At 52.6% G+C, this 16,297-nt stretch overlaps 1 protein-coding gene across 3 annotated transcripts in view; it reads right to left on the reverse strand.

Moving 5' to 3' along the window:
* Nucleotides 1-16,297, reverse strand: part of TMOD1 (tropomodulin 1) — a 71,569-nt gene that overhangs the window by 13,696 nt on the left and 41,576 nt on the right. For all 3 annotated transcript variants that reach the window (XM_041004583.1, XM_041004584.1, XM_041004585.1), the window contains 5 exons: nucleotides 15,154-15,273; nucleotides 8,203-8,292; nucleotides 7,263-7,393; nucleotides 5,540-5,647; nucleotides 3,039-3,182 (listed from right to left, as the gene is read on the reverse strand). In XM_041004583.1, the coding sequence (XP_040860517.1) occupies nucleotides 3,039-3,182; nucleotides 5,540-5,647; nucleotides 7,263-7,393; nucleotides 8,203-8,292; nucleotides 15,154-15,273 (593 nt within the window). The remainder of the gene's footprint in view (nucleotides 1-3,038; nucleotides 3,183-5,539; nucleotides 5,648-7,262; nucleotides 7,394-8,202; nucleotides 8,293-15,153; nucleotides 15,274-16,297) is intronic.

Below are 16,297 nucleotides of genomic sequence, written 5' to 3' on the forward strand. Positions count from 1 at the left end.
GGGTCTTGGTTCTTCTGCAGGCCATGACCCTCCATGATCCAAAGTTCCCCAGGGAAAAAGTCAATCTTGCTGTGGGAAGGAGGGTCAGGGGGCAAATCTAGGAGAGCAAAGAGCCTCATTTGCATGTGGCCTGTGTGGGATTCTTATGGGGGGCTCCCCTGTGCATTCATGAATGGAATCCATCTCTGGCATGGACATGACCTCCCACCCAGCTCTGCCCATCTCTGAGTCTCAGTTTTTCCACCTGTAAAACAAGGGCTGTGATGGATACGTTTTTTGTTTTGTTTCTTTTTTTTTCCCCTCAGTGAGCTCTGACTCTGGTTTGCAAACCCCCCTCCCTTCCCACTTGCCACCCTCCCGTGGTCTCCAGGCAACCTCACGCTGTATTGAGAGGAGGAGAGGCGGGCCGAGTAAACAGCTTTGGCGTCCCAGTGCCCCGTTCAGAGCCAGCCAGCCAGCCAGGCAGCAGGGCCCCTTGCCACCCAGAGCCGAGCACCTCACACATCCCTTTCTCTGGCCGTATAAGGAGAAAGGAGGCCAGAGACTCACGGGACACCAGCTGCAACCCAAGGACCCAGGACAAAGTTCTGCCTCTACACCACCCCCAACCCCCCCAACCCCCCAGGCCTCAGGGACTGAGAGTGAAGAAAAAAATATACGCCACTCACCACCTCCTCTGGGTCACACATTTCTGCTGTGCCCAGGCCTGTGGGACACCCTGTGAAAGGCACAGGTGGCCTGCCCCTGGGTGATCGGAGCCTCATCCTGAGACATGTTTTCCCCACCCCTTAGGCCTTAAGTCAAACATCCAGCAAGACAGGCAGAGGCATCTCCCCCACAGACCCCTATCTTGGTGCGATAGTCCCCTACTGGTGTCGCAGGTCCCCATGGCCTCTCCCTGACCCAAATGCTTTCCCTCCAACAGGAAACCACCTCTCCAGGGTGCAACCTGCTTGCCTTTGACCCACTCAGAGCTCTTTGCAGCCCCCCCGTTCTGGCCTTCCTCTAGGGGTTCTTGAGTCCTGCTTGCCCAGGATCCCCAGCTTTCTCCACTTCTCCATGATCAGGTGATTCCCTGCACCTGACGCCACAGCTTCCAATTCACCTTCCAAGTTACTTTTCACCCTCTATATTTATCTCCAATTCTGCCTCCTCCAAGAAGCCTTCTTTGATCCCTGCTGCTGACCAAGGCTGCTCCCTCCACTGGATCTCACAGTCCACTGTCTTGGCTTGCTGTGGCACCTGGTACCCTAGTCATTTCTGCACCTGTCCCTCTTCCCATCCAGGGTGGGATACCTGGGGTGAGAGCAGAGGTGGAGACTTCTTTACCCACACAGCCTGGCCCTGTTGTGCAGCCAGCATGCACCACAAGTTAAGACACCCCAAACAAGAGGCTCACGGGACGGGACGGGGTGGGAACCAGTTGCTCAGGCCTCATCAGGGGATAGATAGGGATAGGGTGAGAAGACATGTGAGGCACAAAGGAAACTCTACCAGTTTCAAGGACTGGTGGGCATGGTATGTGGACCTGGACATCACACAGCACCAGGTTCGACTCTTGCCTTTGTTTACCTACTATGTGACTTCAGGCAGGTTCCCCAGTCTGCCTGGGTCTTGGTGCTTTGAATATACAACGTGAGGGTGGTTGTCATGTCTACCCACAGTTTCAGGGAACACGGACAAGACAAGAAATACAACGCACCTATGTGGTTACTGGCTCCTGACTAACAAAAAGAGCCCTTAGAACAATGAACAAGTTCCTTGGATAATTCAAAAAAGGCTGAAAGCTCCTGATATTACACTTCATGAGTGAATTCTTGGGGTTTGTGTTGTGGCACAGAGTGTTTAGCCATCACCTGCAATAATCCCACACCAAAGCACTGGTTCAAGGGCTGGCTGCTCCCTTTCCAGTCCACCTCCCTGCTAATGCTCCTGGGAAAGCAGTAGACAATGGCTCAAAAACTTAGGTCCTTGCCATCCTCATGGGAGATCCAGATGGAGTTCTGGGCTCCTGGATTCAGTCTAGCCCTACCCCTAACCATTGTGGCTATGTGGGGAGTGAACCAGCAGATGTGTCTCTCTGTCACTCTGCCTTGCAATTTTTCTTTTCTGTTTTTTCTTTTTCTTTTTTTTTTTAAGAGCAGAGTTTCTCCTTGTGCCTCCTTTGCAGGAGCCCAAGGAAGTGAATGTTCTGGAGCCAGAGTCAGGGCCACAGCCATGATCAACAGTTGCAAGAGGGAAGGTGGTCAGCTAGCTGTCACCTGCCACCACAGCAACTGAGATGTAAGTTCCTGGTCTGTGGCCACTACCAAGCCTGCTGGGAGTCTTAGTTTCATCTGTTATCTCCCTCTTGTCTCTGTCAGAGCAGAGACAGCAATGGCTAAGGCCAGAAAGCATAAGGGTGGGGAGGGGCTGGGACGCAGCTGCCAGGCCAGCCACACATGAGAGGAGCAAGGAATTCACGGCAGGGTCACTGTGAGCTCATATGGCCTCTTGCTATGACTCACACAACAAAGGTGCCCACTCTGGGCCAACCCAGCCCCATGCAGCTTGGAGAACAGATTGTGAAGTGAACTGTATATTCCTTGTGTAATACATAATGCACCCAACCATCCAGGGCAACCTGCTTTCCCCAGCATCTCTGCAGGGTGGGGCGTGAGCTGGGCTTGGGATAAGAAGAACCCTAAAGGGGAGAAGACTCAGAAGTCATGTGGAAGGAGAAATGATGGGGATAAGAGGTCGGCATGAGGCTAGGGGGTAGAAAGACAGTGAACTATGAGATCTGGGCACCACCTGTCTGGCAGAGCCAGGCCTTCTACCGAGCTGAAGTTGGCATGCAGCAAGTCCTCCCCCATGACTGGGGGCCTAGGGACCCAGCGAAGGCTGGAAGAGCAGGTGGAAGGGAAGATAACAAAGCAAAGTGTGGGCCACCATAGAGGCTTTTAAGGGCTGGGCCTGGGAGCTCCTTGCCATCTGCTTCTGGCAGCAACATGTAGGCAAGTACAGCAAGGCCCTGTACAGGCGCCCCACCATCTCACCTGGTTGTCAATCTTAAGTTCCACTAGGGAGGTGTTATGGGGCAGGGCCTCCACCAGGCGCAGGATGCCGGCTCCAGAAATGAAGTTGGATTCCACGTTGAGTGTCTTCAGCACCTTGTTCACTTTGAGCATCTCAGCCAGGGCCTTGAACAAAGCAGGGGTGCCTGTGAATCACTCTGGGCAAGACTGGAGAGTCCCTCTTGGGGGGTGGAACTTCACAAAGGGCAACAGGCAAGCCCATCGCCCTGGCTTCCTTCATTGACCACGTCTCCTCCCCTCCACTTCCTGGCTTGGGCTTCTGAACCAACCACTGCTGGAGAATTCTCTCTCTGCTCAGCCTGCACTTAGAGTTCCTAGGGTTGTGGCCTGGGCCTGGTTCTCGGCCCCCTTCCCACATGGACCCTCCATTCTACCTTCCCTGGAGCCATTCCCACGCTTGCTCAGAGGGTGCCCACTGCTCCCCTGAGTCTTCCCTCCTTGCCACTACAATGCTTTTTTCTCTCTACTGCCCTGCCCATCGTCAATGTGCCTCTCTCCCTGAGAGCTTTTTTTTTTTAATAGTTTTTCTCAGCTAGCTGCTGCCTGCTCTCTCGAATTCCCACGAAGTTTATCCACACTTTTCTCAGGGGACACGCACACCTCAGTTTGAAGTTGGTTCTATCCCGGTGGCGTTTTCTATATCAGACCACATACTCTCCCTGGGCTACAAATGTACCCCTGGCATCCTGTGCTGCCCAGCATGTAGCAGGTCCTTGTTCACCAAGTGGATGATGGAGTCCCTGGCTCTCCTTGCTATGCATCACATACTCTACTACTCACTTCTATCACCCTCTTAAAAGGGTGTGGAGACACACTCCATCTGGGCACCAGAAGGCCTAGGGAACTAGCCCACAGGCAACTGCCCAGGGCCAGCAGAGTAGGAGAGCTCAGGTGACCCCCAGCACGTTTCAGAGGGATGCAGCCAGGGGTGTGGATGACTATCAGGGCTTCTGAAGGAAATGAGGTAATTAGCAGCTGGTGGAAACCATGTGTCATGGAGGAAAGAGGACACCCTGGCAGCTGAAGCCCGGGACATTCTGACTGGTGGGCCCTGTTCTCTGAAGTGACACTTGGACCCAGGTGCACCTGCCCTTCGTCCCTGCTGGCTCAGACCCAAGGAGCCTTGCATGTGGAAGGAGTCACTCACTCTAGTACCACATCAGCCCTCTCTATGGCCTGAGTAGATCAGCCCCTCCTGGGGACAGTTTGTGTACCCTTGGTACCTCCAAGAGAGCCCACTCTGAGCAAACAATCGACGTCTTTGTCAGCCAGCAAGCAAGGGTGCCAGGCCAGGCTAACTCAATCCTTTTGGTGCAGGAGGGGTAGTGGATAGGGCCTGGGGCATAGGCCAAGAGCCAGGGTAGGCAGTGGGCTCTGGCAGCTTCTGGCCTAGAAGCATCTCAGTGTTAAACAATGGGAATGCCAGGATGAACAGGCTGACATCAGCTGTTGACCTGGCATGGGGACCATGCCCCAAACACACTCATCGCATTGAGCTAAGCCTTGCATGGATTTGCCTGGCTTTTGGCCCGTAACCTCCAAAGGACAGGGCTGGTGGCTTTGCACCTGGGTCACCACAGGCAAACTCAGGATCCATTGGAGATCTTCCGAGGTCCTAGGTTACCCACTCTGACATTCCCTACTCATTGCTAGTAATGGGATGCTGGAAGCTATTTTAATCACTTCAAAGATATTGCAGAAAAACTGTCATGCCCCTGTGTGCAGGGTCAGCAAAGGGCTGCTTGCCACTGAGTGGTGAATCACTAGCTCTGGTGAGCTGCTTCCCACCCTTGGGGTAGTGACGCCCCTGCTGTCTTCTTGCACTTATGTGGACCATTCTACTCCTGACTGTGAGGGGCTGAGAATGCTTAGATGTGGCTATGTTCCCATCACTGCTGGGCCCCTGGAGGCTCTTGCCACACAGGTGTTGAATGCTTGACAATTCAAAAAGAACTGGTGACAATGTTGCTTAATTCACTTGTCATTCTTTTTGAGACATGGAAAGGTACAAATAAAAATCAGTCCTTGGGTCCCCGCTGATGTCTTCCTGTTGGTTGATTTCGAAGTAGAAGACAGAGAGGCCCAGGGAGGGACAGGCTCATGTGACATGCTGATCAGAGAGAGGGCCAGTCTTAGGGGTCACGTGACTACACTCGACAGCCTAGGACCACCTGTCATTTGCTGTGCGACTGTGTACACTGACTGACCTCTACACCCTGATTTTCCTGTACAAAGTGGGAAGACCTGTACCACTTGAGATCAGGACTGGCTAGGAGGAGGTATGGGAAGTGGCCCTGGGTGATGACAGTCCCATCCACCTCCTCTCCTACCTCCTAGACCTGCCCTTGCATTACACCACACAGGACACTTCCCCAGTGGGGTCCAGTTAGTTGTGAACCCACCAACTTCATGGCCTCTGTGTCTTAACCGCACCCCCAAGCAGCAGAACCGGGGATACGTACGAAGGCCACTGGGTCATTACTGCGCGTGCCCACAATGCTGAACTTTTTCACGTGTGAGTTGTCCTTCAGGGCTTCAGCATACGCCTTCAGGGTGGGGATGGGGATGTTCTGTAGGGAACAGGGAAGCAGGGGGTGACCAGCAGCCCACACCAGGTGGGCAATTAACCCTCCCTTTGGTAACCTGGCTCCTTGTTGAGTCTAGAAAGTCTCTTAACACCAAAATGGAATGAGCAGAGTGTCCTGGGGAGAATTTTCTAGTGACCAGACTGCAGAAACTCCAAATTGCAGAAAAGCCTTGCAACTCTCTATGTGCATAAGGAGCCTAGGAAAGAGGACATGACCAAGGTTGGGAAACTTCAGCAGCATTATGCAAAGGGCTCAGAACTGGGGGCTGGTGAGGGTGGGGCCTGGCCCCTGCCTTCTGCCCTCATGGTCAGTGACCTTTCTGATTTGCTGTGTGACTCTGGGGAAGTCTTCGTCCCTCTCTGGGTCTGTTTCTGAAAGCAGAGGTGGAGGGCTGTGCTTGCTTTGAAGAGACGCTAACCCACAGAGTGTCCTGGCTCTGGCTGTGCATCAGAGACTCTTGGGGAAATCTTACAAAATGCTGATCCCTGGGCCTGCCCCAGACCAAAACATAGGCAGAATCTTTGAGGGTATTGGTTGGGCCTGGGCAGTGGCATGTCAATTCTAGTCTCTGTGGGTGAAATCCAAGTGCCTTATGGGAGGGGAAATTGAGGTTTGGAGGGAACTGAGCCCCAAGGCAGAAACCTGGAGGGAAGTTCTACAGCCCTGTGCTGCTCTGAGTCGGTATTCAGTGCTTGAGAACACCATTCTGAATGGTGCCAGTGTCTCCCACTGGGCACATGGCAGGAGGCCAAGGCACCAGAGAGAGACAGGCTGGCTGTGTTTTTTTGCAGCTCTCTTATTTCAGGGAGTCACTTGAGCTCCCTTGGGAGTGGAGCAGGCTGGCCAGGTGGAGGAGGACCCTGGAGCACAGGTTTCCAATCTGATGGCGCCGTGGGGTCTGGCAACTGCTCAAAAAAAGTGGAGAAGAAAGGAAAGAGGAGCAGGAAGAAGGGGCTAGCTTCTTGTCTTACCCCATTCCCTCCTGGAACTAATCCTGCTGGCCCCTGGGCTGAGCAGGTGCCTAGGCAGCTGTGGTCTGGCCATGGGGTATTGCCTGTCCACCCGCCTCTCCTATGCTTTGATAGTTGCAGGGAGAAATGGCTACAGAGATAAGAGCATAGAATGAGAGGGTTTTTGGGAAAGTCCAGCTAGCCTCCTGTGTCAAATAGGTTGGCTCTGAATCCAACCCTGAATCAGTGATGCTCTATGGCAGGGCTGGTTCCAGCCTGGTGGGCACTGGGCATTTTGCCACCTTCAGATCCCGTGGGTCTGCCTGACTCATAGCTTTATCTTGGCGAATCTCTCAGTGTTTTGGAAAACAATGGCCGGTTTCCAAAGAGAAAGCTGGGTTGGCCTGCATGGTACATCTGGGCCTGTTGTCACTCTCAGATAGAAATCCAGCCTGCAAGTGTCCTGGCCCATGCTGTTAAACACTTCCCTCTTTCAGGGCTTTGCACCCTGCTTGATTCTGCAGGACCCAGGGGTCCAAACAGGATGCCTCAGCTCCTGCACAGCCCAGACTGACAGTGTCCAAGACACATGGGATGCACCCCCATCTCCCTCATCACACAGGTGAACTGAAAGGAAGGGACTTTACCCGGATGTTATTAAGGTTGACCTCTTCAAGCTTAGGGTCGTTGTTCTTGATCCGCTCTAGTGTTTCCTCCACATCTGTTGAATTTGGTTCTTCATCAGGTACGGGCTTGTACTGTGTAGGTTTAATCACACCTGGAGGGACCAACAAGAAACAAAGAGCTTGGTCCCTTGCTCTTGATCCAGGAGACTACGAAAGGAAGTGTGGGCAGAACTTGAGCCAGATGATGGTTGCATATCTGGGGAACCAGCAACACCATGGGGGAAGCCTTGCAGGAGGGCTGGGAGGTATGGACTCTGCCTGGACGAGCCCTTGATGTCCTGTGATAGTAGGCAAGTCACTTAGACTCTCTGAGGTTGGGGTCCCAATCTGTTAAGGGGGAACATCCATTCTACCTGCAGACATCTACCTCCATGGGCTTTCATGAGGACAAGATAAAGCATGCATGGGGAGGGAATGCATGCATCTTCCAGCTGGGAAGAAACATTCTTTATTTCCCTTTGGGGTTGAACCACCAGTTTGGAACAATGCAGTGGCACCAGACAATGTGGCACTGTCACAATAGACTCATGGAATAGAAGAGGCATCTAGAAACAGGTCCCTGTGGATATGTGGATGTGGGTGACATGGTGACAGGATGAATGGCACAATGATGACCTCATTCCACACCACACACTATCATCAACTCCAGGAAAAAAAGTGAACATAAGAAATAAACTTGTAAAAGCCTTAGAAGAAAACAGAAGATGATGTTTATGATATTGGGATGTACAAAGACTTCTAAACAAGACGCAGATCCCAGGAGACTCAAGGGACAACATGGCCAGATTTGACTACAGGAAAAATTGGAGTATCTCCTACTTGCCAGGTGCTTTGTAAGAGCTGGGCCAGGGGTAGGGTGTGGGGTTGGTTGGGGGCTGGGCACTCTGGGATGTGTACTCACTGTTGAGTCCTTCTTTGTTGACAATGGAGCTGCTGCCCAAGGCCTGGTAGTACTGCTGGTTACTCATGAGTGTGTGCATGCCCAGGATGGCTGCAAGGACAAGAAAAGGTTGTGACTCTCTTCTCCCAGATAAGCAAGACTGCTGGGGGCTGACACACTGCCCCTTGGGCCCTTTTGTCACAGAAATGGCATGAAATACTGATATGAACACTTAGCTTCATTTATATTTGCACCTATGTGTAAGTGACTCACGTCTCCAACCTGGCTCGGACCTATCTAGCCCCTCTCTGCCTCAGAATCCTAGCTATGTCTTGAGTTCCTGCTGGTACATCCAACCCAACCCAAATGAACCCCAACTCAGTCCAACACACCCCAACTCAACTGAACCCCAACCCAACCCCAACCCAACACCAACTCAGCCCTACTCAGCCCAGCTCAGCCCAGCTCAGCCCAGCTCAGCCCAGCTAAGCCCAGCACAACCCCCAATTCAGCCCAAACAAGAGGGCATCTTTCCCAGCAGGAGCCTCCCCTGTGTGGGGCCACCTTCCATTTCATCACCCTACCTGTCCCTCAAGGCATCCTTCCCTTCTCCCTGGTGTCTCTCAGGCCTACCCCACTTCCCACCCCATCACTGTCTCTCGGTTGAAGCTATAACATGACTTGGCTGTATTGACACCTCTTGAGTTTGGATAGCTCAATTCACAACTTTCTCAGCTTTATCATGGTGCCAAAGTGATACGTGTTTAGTGAAAACTGTACTTCTTTGGGGGTTGGGAGTTAGATATTATTCTTTGCTGGGCTAGTGACAAGCAGTACAATATGCTTTCTTGATGTTGTTGTGTCCTGTTAGTGGTCATCACACTGAGCAAGCAATACTGTGCAATGTACTGTGTGGCACAGTTGAGGTGGTCGGTAGGTTTTATGTGCTATGTACATCTTCATCAAGGACATTTTTACTTTTCAGTGGGTTCATTGGACCCTAACCCCAGGAGCATCTGTATTGCCATAACCATGTGTTCCCTGGGGTCATGGCCTTGGGGCCCTCCTACCCTCTGTCTTCTGACATTCAATATAACCCCATCAGAAAAGTCTTCTAGAAACACCACTTTGACCATATCACTCCTGTCTTCAGTCATTCATTTGTTCAATGCTTATTGAGCTGTTGGCTTTGACTTGGTCAGCCCCAGCAGGCCCAATTGGGGAATTAATCAGTAAATGGGTGTTCCTTGTCTCTCTCTCTCTCTCTCTGCCTCTCAAATTAGGAACAATAATAACAAGGACAGTGACAATACCCCCACTGAGTGTACACTTTGGATGGGCGCTTCTTAGTGTGGTTGCACATTGGAATTGGGTGAACCAACAAATGCCCTGTTAGAAATTCTGACATCTCCGGGTGAGGGTCCAGGCCCCTGGGGGCTTTAAGGGACTAAGCTGTCACCTGTGACCTTGACCCACTTCCAATCCAGCTCCCCCTGGCTCAGCTCCTGTACCTGGGAAAGAGGCGGAAAAAGGTGGGCTCCTGCAGTTATGTGGGAGTCCTGGCAGCAGCTCTGGGTTCTTGGCTGCCACCGGGCACAGCCCCAGATGTTGCAGCCATTCAGAGAGTGAACCAGCGGATGAAAGACCTCTTTCTGTTCTTCCTCCTTGTGTGTAACTCTGCCTTTCAAATACCTATATACATACGTCCATAATACATACATAATAAATTTTTTTTAAAAAAAAGAGTCCTCAGAGAATTTCAGTGGGCAGCCAATGCTCCCTTACTCGGTATAACCATGCTGTGCAGATTTCATTCTCATGGGCCAGCCCCCACTCCTTCTGGGCCAGCCTCCCCTCCAGTCTTTTCAGGTTACAGAAAGCAGCTTGGGGTCCTTTTCCAGCCATTGAAGGCTGGAGCAGGGGTGAGTTGGTCTGGCCTGAGCTGTTGGTGAGGAGGACTCACTGTGGAGGGACCAGGGAGGGTCTGTAGCCATGAGGTCCTCACAGCTGTCCAGATGGGACAACAGGGGCTTGTGATAGCCATGCCCAAACCCCAGAGTCCAGCTCCCTAGACGCTCCCCCTCAACCTCTCTATAAATTCCTCTTTCCCAGGACTTTTGAGAAGGCCCCTGGTATTTGAGGAAGATATACATATACATAAATATATATATATTAATCCCCGGGTCATTTATATAGATATATTTTCTACTTAGAGAGCTGACCTCAGAGCTCTTGATGAGGAGAATCAGAAGACCCCAGGTCGAGTTCTGCCACAACCTTGATGCCAGTGGGACCCTGGGCAAATCTCCCCTCTGGGTTTCTATCTCCTATGCCCAGTGAGGGAGTAAGACTAGGCTAGTGTATTTTCAAACCACAGCTGCACCTGCAGCTCTGTGGGAGTTGTGGCGGAGCGTGGGGATGGGCAGATGACTACAACACAAGCTCTACCTAGGGCCAATCCACCCAAACCCCTGGAAGGAAGGTCTTGAGACTCCCCTTGGGTGACACTGGTGTTCATTGGTACCCCCGCCCCACCAAGAAGATGCTCTTGAACAAAAGAATCCCTTCTGTTTCTTACAGTCAGGAGAGTCTTCTTGGCTAAAATTAAACCTCTCCGATCATCACCCAGGAGAACTAGGGAGGAAAGAAGCATCTGCCTCCTCCTCTTTTTTTTTTTTTCCTTGCAGCTCTCCGTGCTTTAATTTTGGCTGTGCCGACGTGGGCAGCCAGAGTCAGCAGGCCTGAGTCAGCAGTAGGTGAATCGACATGATGACTCCTCCCTGAGCTGGTGCTTTCAGCTCCCTCCCAGCCCATGGGGCCTCTGGGCTGCTCCTGGTTTTTTGGGTTTGGAGAGGTTTTGGGGAATCCTTTGAAAGCCATAACCTCACAGGGCTACCTGGTGTTGCTTAAACACCCTGGGAGAGAGGTGGAAAACTGAAGTTGTGTTTGGTCCTTGGATGTCAGCTTCCTGCGATGGTCTGCAAGTTCAGATCAAAGGCATGGAAGGCACAAGGACCTGCCAGGGTCCAAGAGGAAGCACACCTGAGGCAGGATGGGCCTTGGCACTGATTTTCTGGGTATCCCTGTATAGATCACTTCCCCTTGGGGGCTTCAGCATTCTTCCCCTGGGAAGTGGAGGGAGCTGGACCGTGGGGCCCCAACCCTCCACGGGACACAGCAGCCACATACTAATCCTACATCAACCCCTCATGGCCTCGCCTTGTGTCACAGTGAGCACTTGGGGCAGCTCTGCTGAGCTCCCATACTTTCTAGGGATCTAATTTGCCAAGAGCCTCCAGTAAAGGCTCTCCTGGCTCCTAGCCTCCCAAGAGGCTGGTAATGGGAGTGTCTGTTGAAAGTGGGCCTGAGAAAGAATAAAAGCATTTTGCAGTACAGGAAAGTCAGGGGACCGGACAGGAAGGGGGCAAGAAGAAAGGAAGGAAGGGAGGGGGGGAGAGAGAGAAAGGAGGGAGGGGAAAAAAGGGAAGAGAGGGGAGGAGGGGGAGAAGAAGGAGGAAGGGGAAAGGGAGGGGAAAAGGAGAGAGGAGGAGTGATGGAGGTGAGAAAGAAGGGGAGAAAAGAGGCAAGAAGGAACAGAAAAGGGGTTGGGACAGAGAGGAGGAGGGAGAGAGGAAGCATAGGAACAAGGAAGAGGGGGAGGGAAGGAAGAGGGAGGAGAAGGGAGAAGAGAGAGCGAAGGAAGGAGGAGAGAAGTGGGAGAGGCTGGAAGAGGGAGGCAGGCAGGAAGGGAGTGGGGAAGGGGAAAGGGAGGGGAACGAAGATGAGGGAAAAAAGGAGAAAGGGGGAGCAGAAAGGAGAAGATGGAGAGGAGGAAAGGGAATGGAGGGTGGAGGAGGGGAGAAAAGAGAGGAAGAAAGGGGGTGAGGGGGAATGAGAGAGGAGGGAGCCCGCAGCCCTGCTGAGCACAGTAGGGGTTCTGTCAGTGCTGTTCCTCACCCCACCCCCACAGCCTGCACTGGGCACAGAGTGGGGACTTTCCTCCTTACTCGGTTTTGCCCACTCTACATCACCAGGCATGAGCAATGGAAGAAAACAGCGTCTTCACTGCCTGCTGCTTCATTCTTTGTACATATCGGCAAAGCTGAATTTAGCACTGGGAAACTTGGGGTTGGTTTTTTTTTTTTTTTTTTTTAAGTCTAGATCTTCCTCAAAACTCAAAAAGAACTATTTTTGAACTCTGAAAGGAACATCGCGTCCTGTTTCCTCTGCCTGCCCTGGCAGGGTTCACTCCATTTGTAATTCCATCCAGGACCCAGAGATAACGGCACTCATCATGGCCTTCTGGGCTGCTGGCTGCCTGCTGCCAGGCTGGCATTGTGCACGTGGCTCCAGGTCTTTTCCCACCAGCTGGGGACAGGTGGCCGAAGAGGAGACTGGTGAGCAATCAAGCCACTTTTGCACACATTACACACTGACGTGGGAGAATGGGAGGAGGACAAGGGCTGAAGCATAGCAACATGGCCAGGGGCCAGAGGGTGGCCTGAGGGCCATAGGAGTCAGGGGCTACCACTGCCCTTGGGGGTGAGTAGCCTGAGCGGCTGCCCTATCTGAAGGATTGATTTCCCACCCTACTCTCCTCCCAGGCCCTGCCCCACACATAGGATCCTTAAAGATCAACCAGGATCACGTGCCTGGGAGGGCACAAGTGGTATTTGCTTCTTGCAGTTCACTCGCAGTGATCTCCATGCCACAACCCAAGGCCGCATGCCCAGAGCTTAGCACCGTCATGGCCCAGCCTGCACCTATTGCTCACCCCTGTGGGTGTCTACATGTTTCTGCTTTGTCCTCCCTATCTGCTCCTGGGTCCCTGAGGGCAGAGACTGGACCTGACCCTTCAGTGAACCAATGCATGAGAGATGCGCCTTACCTGTCACACCTAAGTCAGTGGGGCACACTGGTGGCACTTTCCTGCCAGTTCCTACCACTGCAGGGTAGCAAGCCTGCCAGGTGTGCCCCTGCATAGTAGGTGGCTTGGAGGGACTGACTCCTTCCCAGCTCAGAGGTCCTGGCCCTGCTCTTTCCTGCTTGACCCTTCCACTGGTTCTCAGATGGAGTCCTGCAGTGCTGCCCATCCCAAGGCCTCCTCTGGGGCCAACATTTGCCATACCTCAGAGTACCACCACTTCTGCCTCTCCCAGCACTCCCTGGTCTCAGAGATCTCTGTCACAGCACCTAGACTCTGCCCCAGGGTGGCCTCGCCGTGTCCCCAGCTGACCTCCTGAACCTGGGTTGGGTAATCTCTCTAGCTCATCCATTGTACCCTTCCCCTCTGACAGTAGGTGGTGACCCTGCCACTGAGTTCTAGCATGACTTTGCCTGGGATCAAGACCCCTTGTGCAGGGTACTGAACCTCACCGTGTCCACTTTCTCCACCTGTAAAATGGGTCAATAGTAGAAGTGACCTCTTTGAATTGTTATGGGCAATAAATACAACAAGGTGTTGTAAATAACTCACCCAGTGGCTGGGCCATGCTCATCCCTTTATCCCCAAGAGGCATGGCTTCTCTCCTGGGGCTAATAGGAAATGACAGTCTCCGAGGCTGGCCAGTTAGTGCAGGGGCAGGCTCACAGCTCCCTGCTCCTGCCTGGATGTGGGAGAGTATGATGGACAGATAATAGTCCACATTTTTGTCTCCACAAAGGCAAGCATGAAGAGAAACGCTTTCCAGAAAGCAGTGGAGCAACCCAGCCCTGCTCAGTGCTGTAGGTCTGCTCCGGCTCCAGAACTGGTAGGGCCATAGTTCTGATGGCCATTCAATAACCCCCAGAGCCATGAGGGGAGTGATGTCCCTGCATAGCAGGTGCTTTGGAGAAGGTGCAGAAGGAAAACGGTTCCAGGGCCAATGCACACGTGTGCAGGTGCTGGCTCAGGGCTGCAAGGGCCACCCTGGTCCCCCAGGCAAGCATGTGGGTAGAGGCAGGATCCAAGAGGGCTGGAGAGACTTGTGCCAAGCCTGGGCTCACCTGCCGAGGCAGCTGGGCATCTGAGCCTGGCATTCCATGCCTACGTGGATGAGCCTGCCCAACTCTGCACTTGGCACTGAGGGTCAAAACCTTTTCCCCTGGCCCTCTCTCTCTCTCTCACTCTCTCCCCTCTACCTGACACTCTTTATTCTTCTCCACATTTTTGTCTCTTGAGCAGGGGGCTTCCTGGGTTCAGGGGCCGCACACTACTGTCCCCTTTAGTCCTTGAGTTCCTGTATCCTGTTTTGACTCCTGCCCAGGATCACTCCAGAGGGCAGAGTCTTCCCTCTTCCAGTCCCACCATGACCCACCCCTGTGGGGTTCCCAACTTCCCCCTGAATGCCATCAGGAGTCACATACCACACCTGGGGGCAGCAGACAGTCATGGGTGGCCAAGTCCCCTGGAGCTGTTGGCTTAGCCATCCCAGACCCCTCTCTCTTGTCTCAGCTGTTGGACCAGGCTTTTCCCATCTCGATCCAGCCTGTGGGTCCCAGCCCTTTTGCAGCTTCCTGGCCTCCATGCCAGCTTTGCCCCATTTTTTGTAACTTGTGTTTTCAAAAACTGCTGCCTTGACCTGACACTTGCCCTGGTGGGGTCCCAGTTTCCCAGCCTGCCTTGTGCTCTGAAATAGATGGCAAATCTGATGAAGTTGCTGAGCCCTCCATGAGCCTCCCTAACAGAAGGGGCTGGAAGTCCTGTCTGTTCACTCTTCCCAGGTACTGGCGAGAGCAGGAGTTGGTGCAAATAGCTAGGAAAGGGCCACCACATGGTCCCCTCCTGGGCCACCTCCATGACCCTCTGGGATGGAATTAGTCGGGGGGAGGTGGTCTCGGGTTTTGGATCATGGACTATCACCCTCTTGGCCTCCTCTAGTCCCTTTGAGAACTGGCAAGGCTGTTCATTTAGAAATGAACCACACAAGACTCCCTGCAGATGTATGAAAAATGCTTCTGGAAGATACCGGAAGCTTCTAGAAGGTCTCCTACCTGCAATGTCACAGAGTTCCGCATCGGTAGCATTTGCCAAGGCCTCCTCCAGCTCGGGCTCTAGCGTCACGCTTTCCAGTACGGGATCCATCGGCTTCTGCTTGGGGACCCAGACCTTGCCTGAAAACAAAAAGTCACACATGACACGGAAACACCCAGAATAGCAGACCCACAGCAACAGAGGGGAGATCACCGGGGCTGGGGCAAAGGGGCATGGGGCAGGCTCTGCTGAGATGGAGAGGATGGTGGTATAACAGAACACGTGCCCTGAATCAGTGACTTGACCTTACTTTATGTTATATGAATTCTACCTTTGTTAAAAGCAGAGATCCTCAGTTGTTGGAGAAGAACCCAAAGTGGGTGAGAATATGATCAGTGGGGACAGGAGGCCACGGTCCAGCAGCGACACCGTGCTGGTGACCATGACCAAGGTGGCAGGGGTGGAGGTGGGGAGGGAGGGAGTGAGACATGAATGGAGAAGCATCCAGAAGGACGTTCACTAAATGATGTCAGTGTTGATTTCCAGTGGAGGGAATGACTTTGAATGATTTTACTTTCTTCTTCACAGCTGTATCAATCCCTTCAACAGTGAAAGATGCACAACAGAATCCTTCAGGGGAAGGAATGTACTAACCACCATACTGATCAGAAGCCAAGGGTCTGGGGAACCAGACAACAGACCAGGACAGCAAGATGCCTCAAAAGGAACTCAGCTGGGAATATGACTGATACATCGGCTGAGATCAACAGCCCAGGGATATTTAGGGCCTGTGTAGTCACTATCATTGAAGACCTGGACAATCTTTCTTCCATCTTACTAGCTGGAATGTGAATGTGATGTCTGGAGCTTCAGCAGCTAGATAGGCCATGAGGATTAAAGACATATTGTAGAGTGAGCAGAATAAAAGGCTAGGAAGGAGTGACGGATGCCAGGTATCTCGAAGGATCTACATTAGCAACTCTGAATGCCTAGGAAAATGAAACTTTGATTAAGAACATGTTACTATTCCCTCCTCCAGCATAAGCAGTCACATTTGATTCTAATTCCCTCCCCTATTCTTCTTGAAGGAAAAGGCCTCTCATTGCACTGTAACTGGCCAGGTTTTGGGGTGCTGCTGCCCTTCATTCTGAACTAGCCCTGGGC

This window comes from Ochotona curzoniae, unplaced genomic scaffold (assembly GCF_017591425.1).
Source record: "Ochotona curzoniae isolate NIBS_2020 unplaced genomic scaffold, NIBS_Ocur_1.0 scaffold_3208, whole genome shotgun sequence".
NCBI lineage: Eukaryota > Metazoa > Chordata > Mammalia > Lagomorpha > Ochotonidae > Ochotona > Ochotona curzoniae.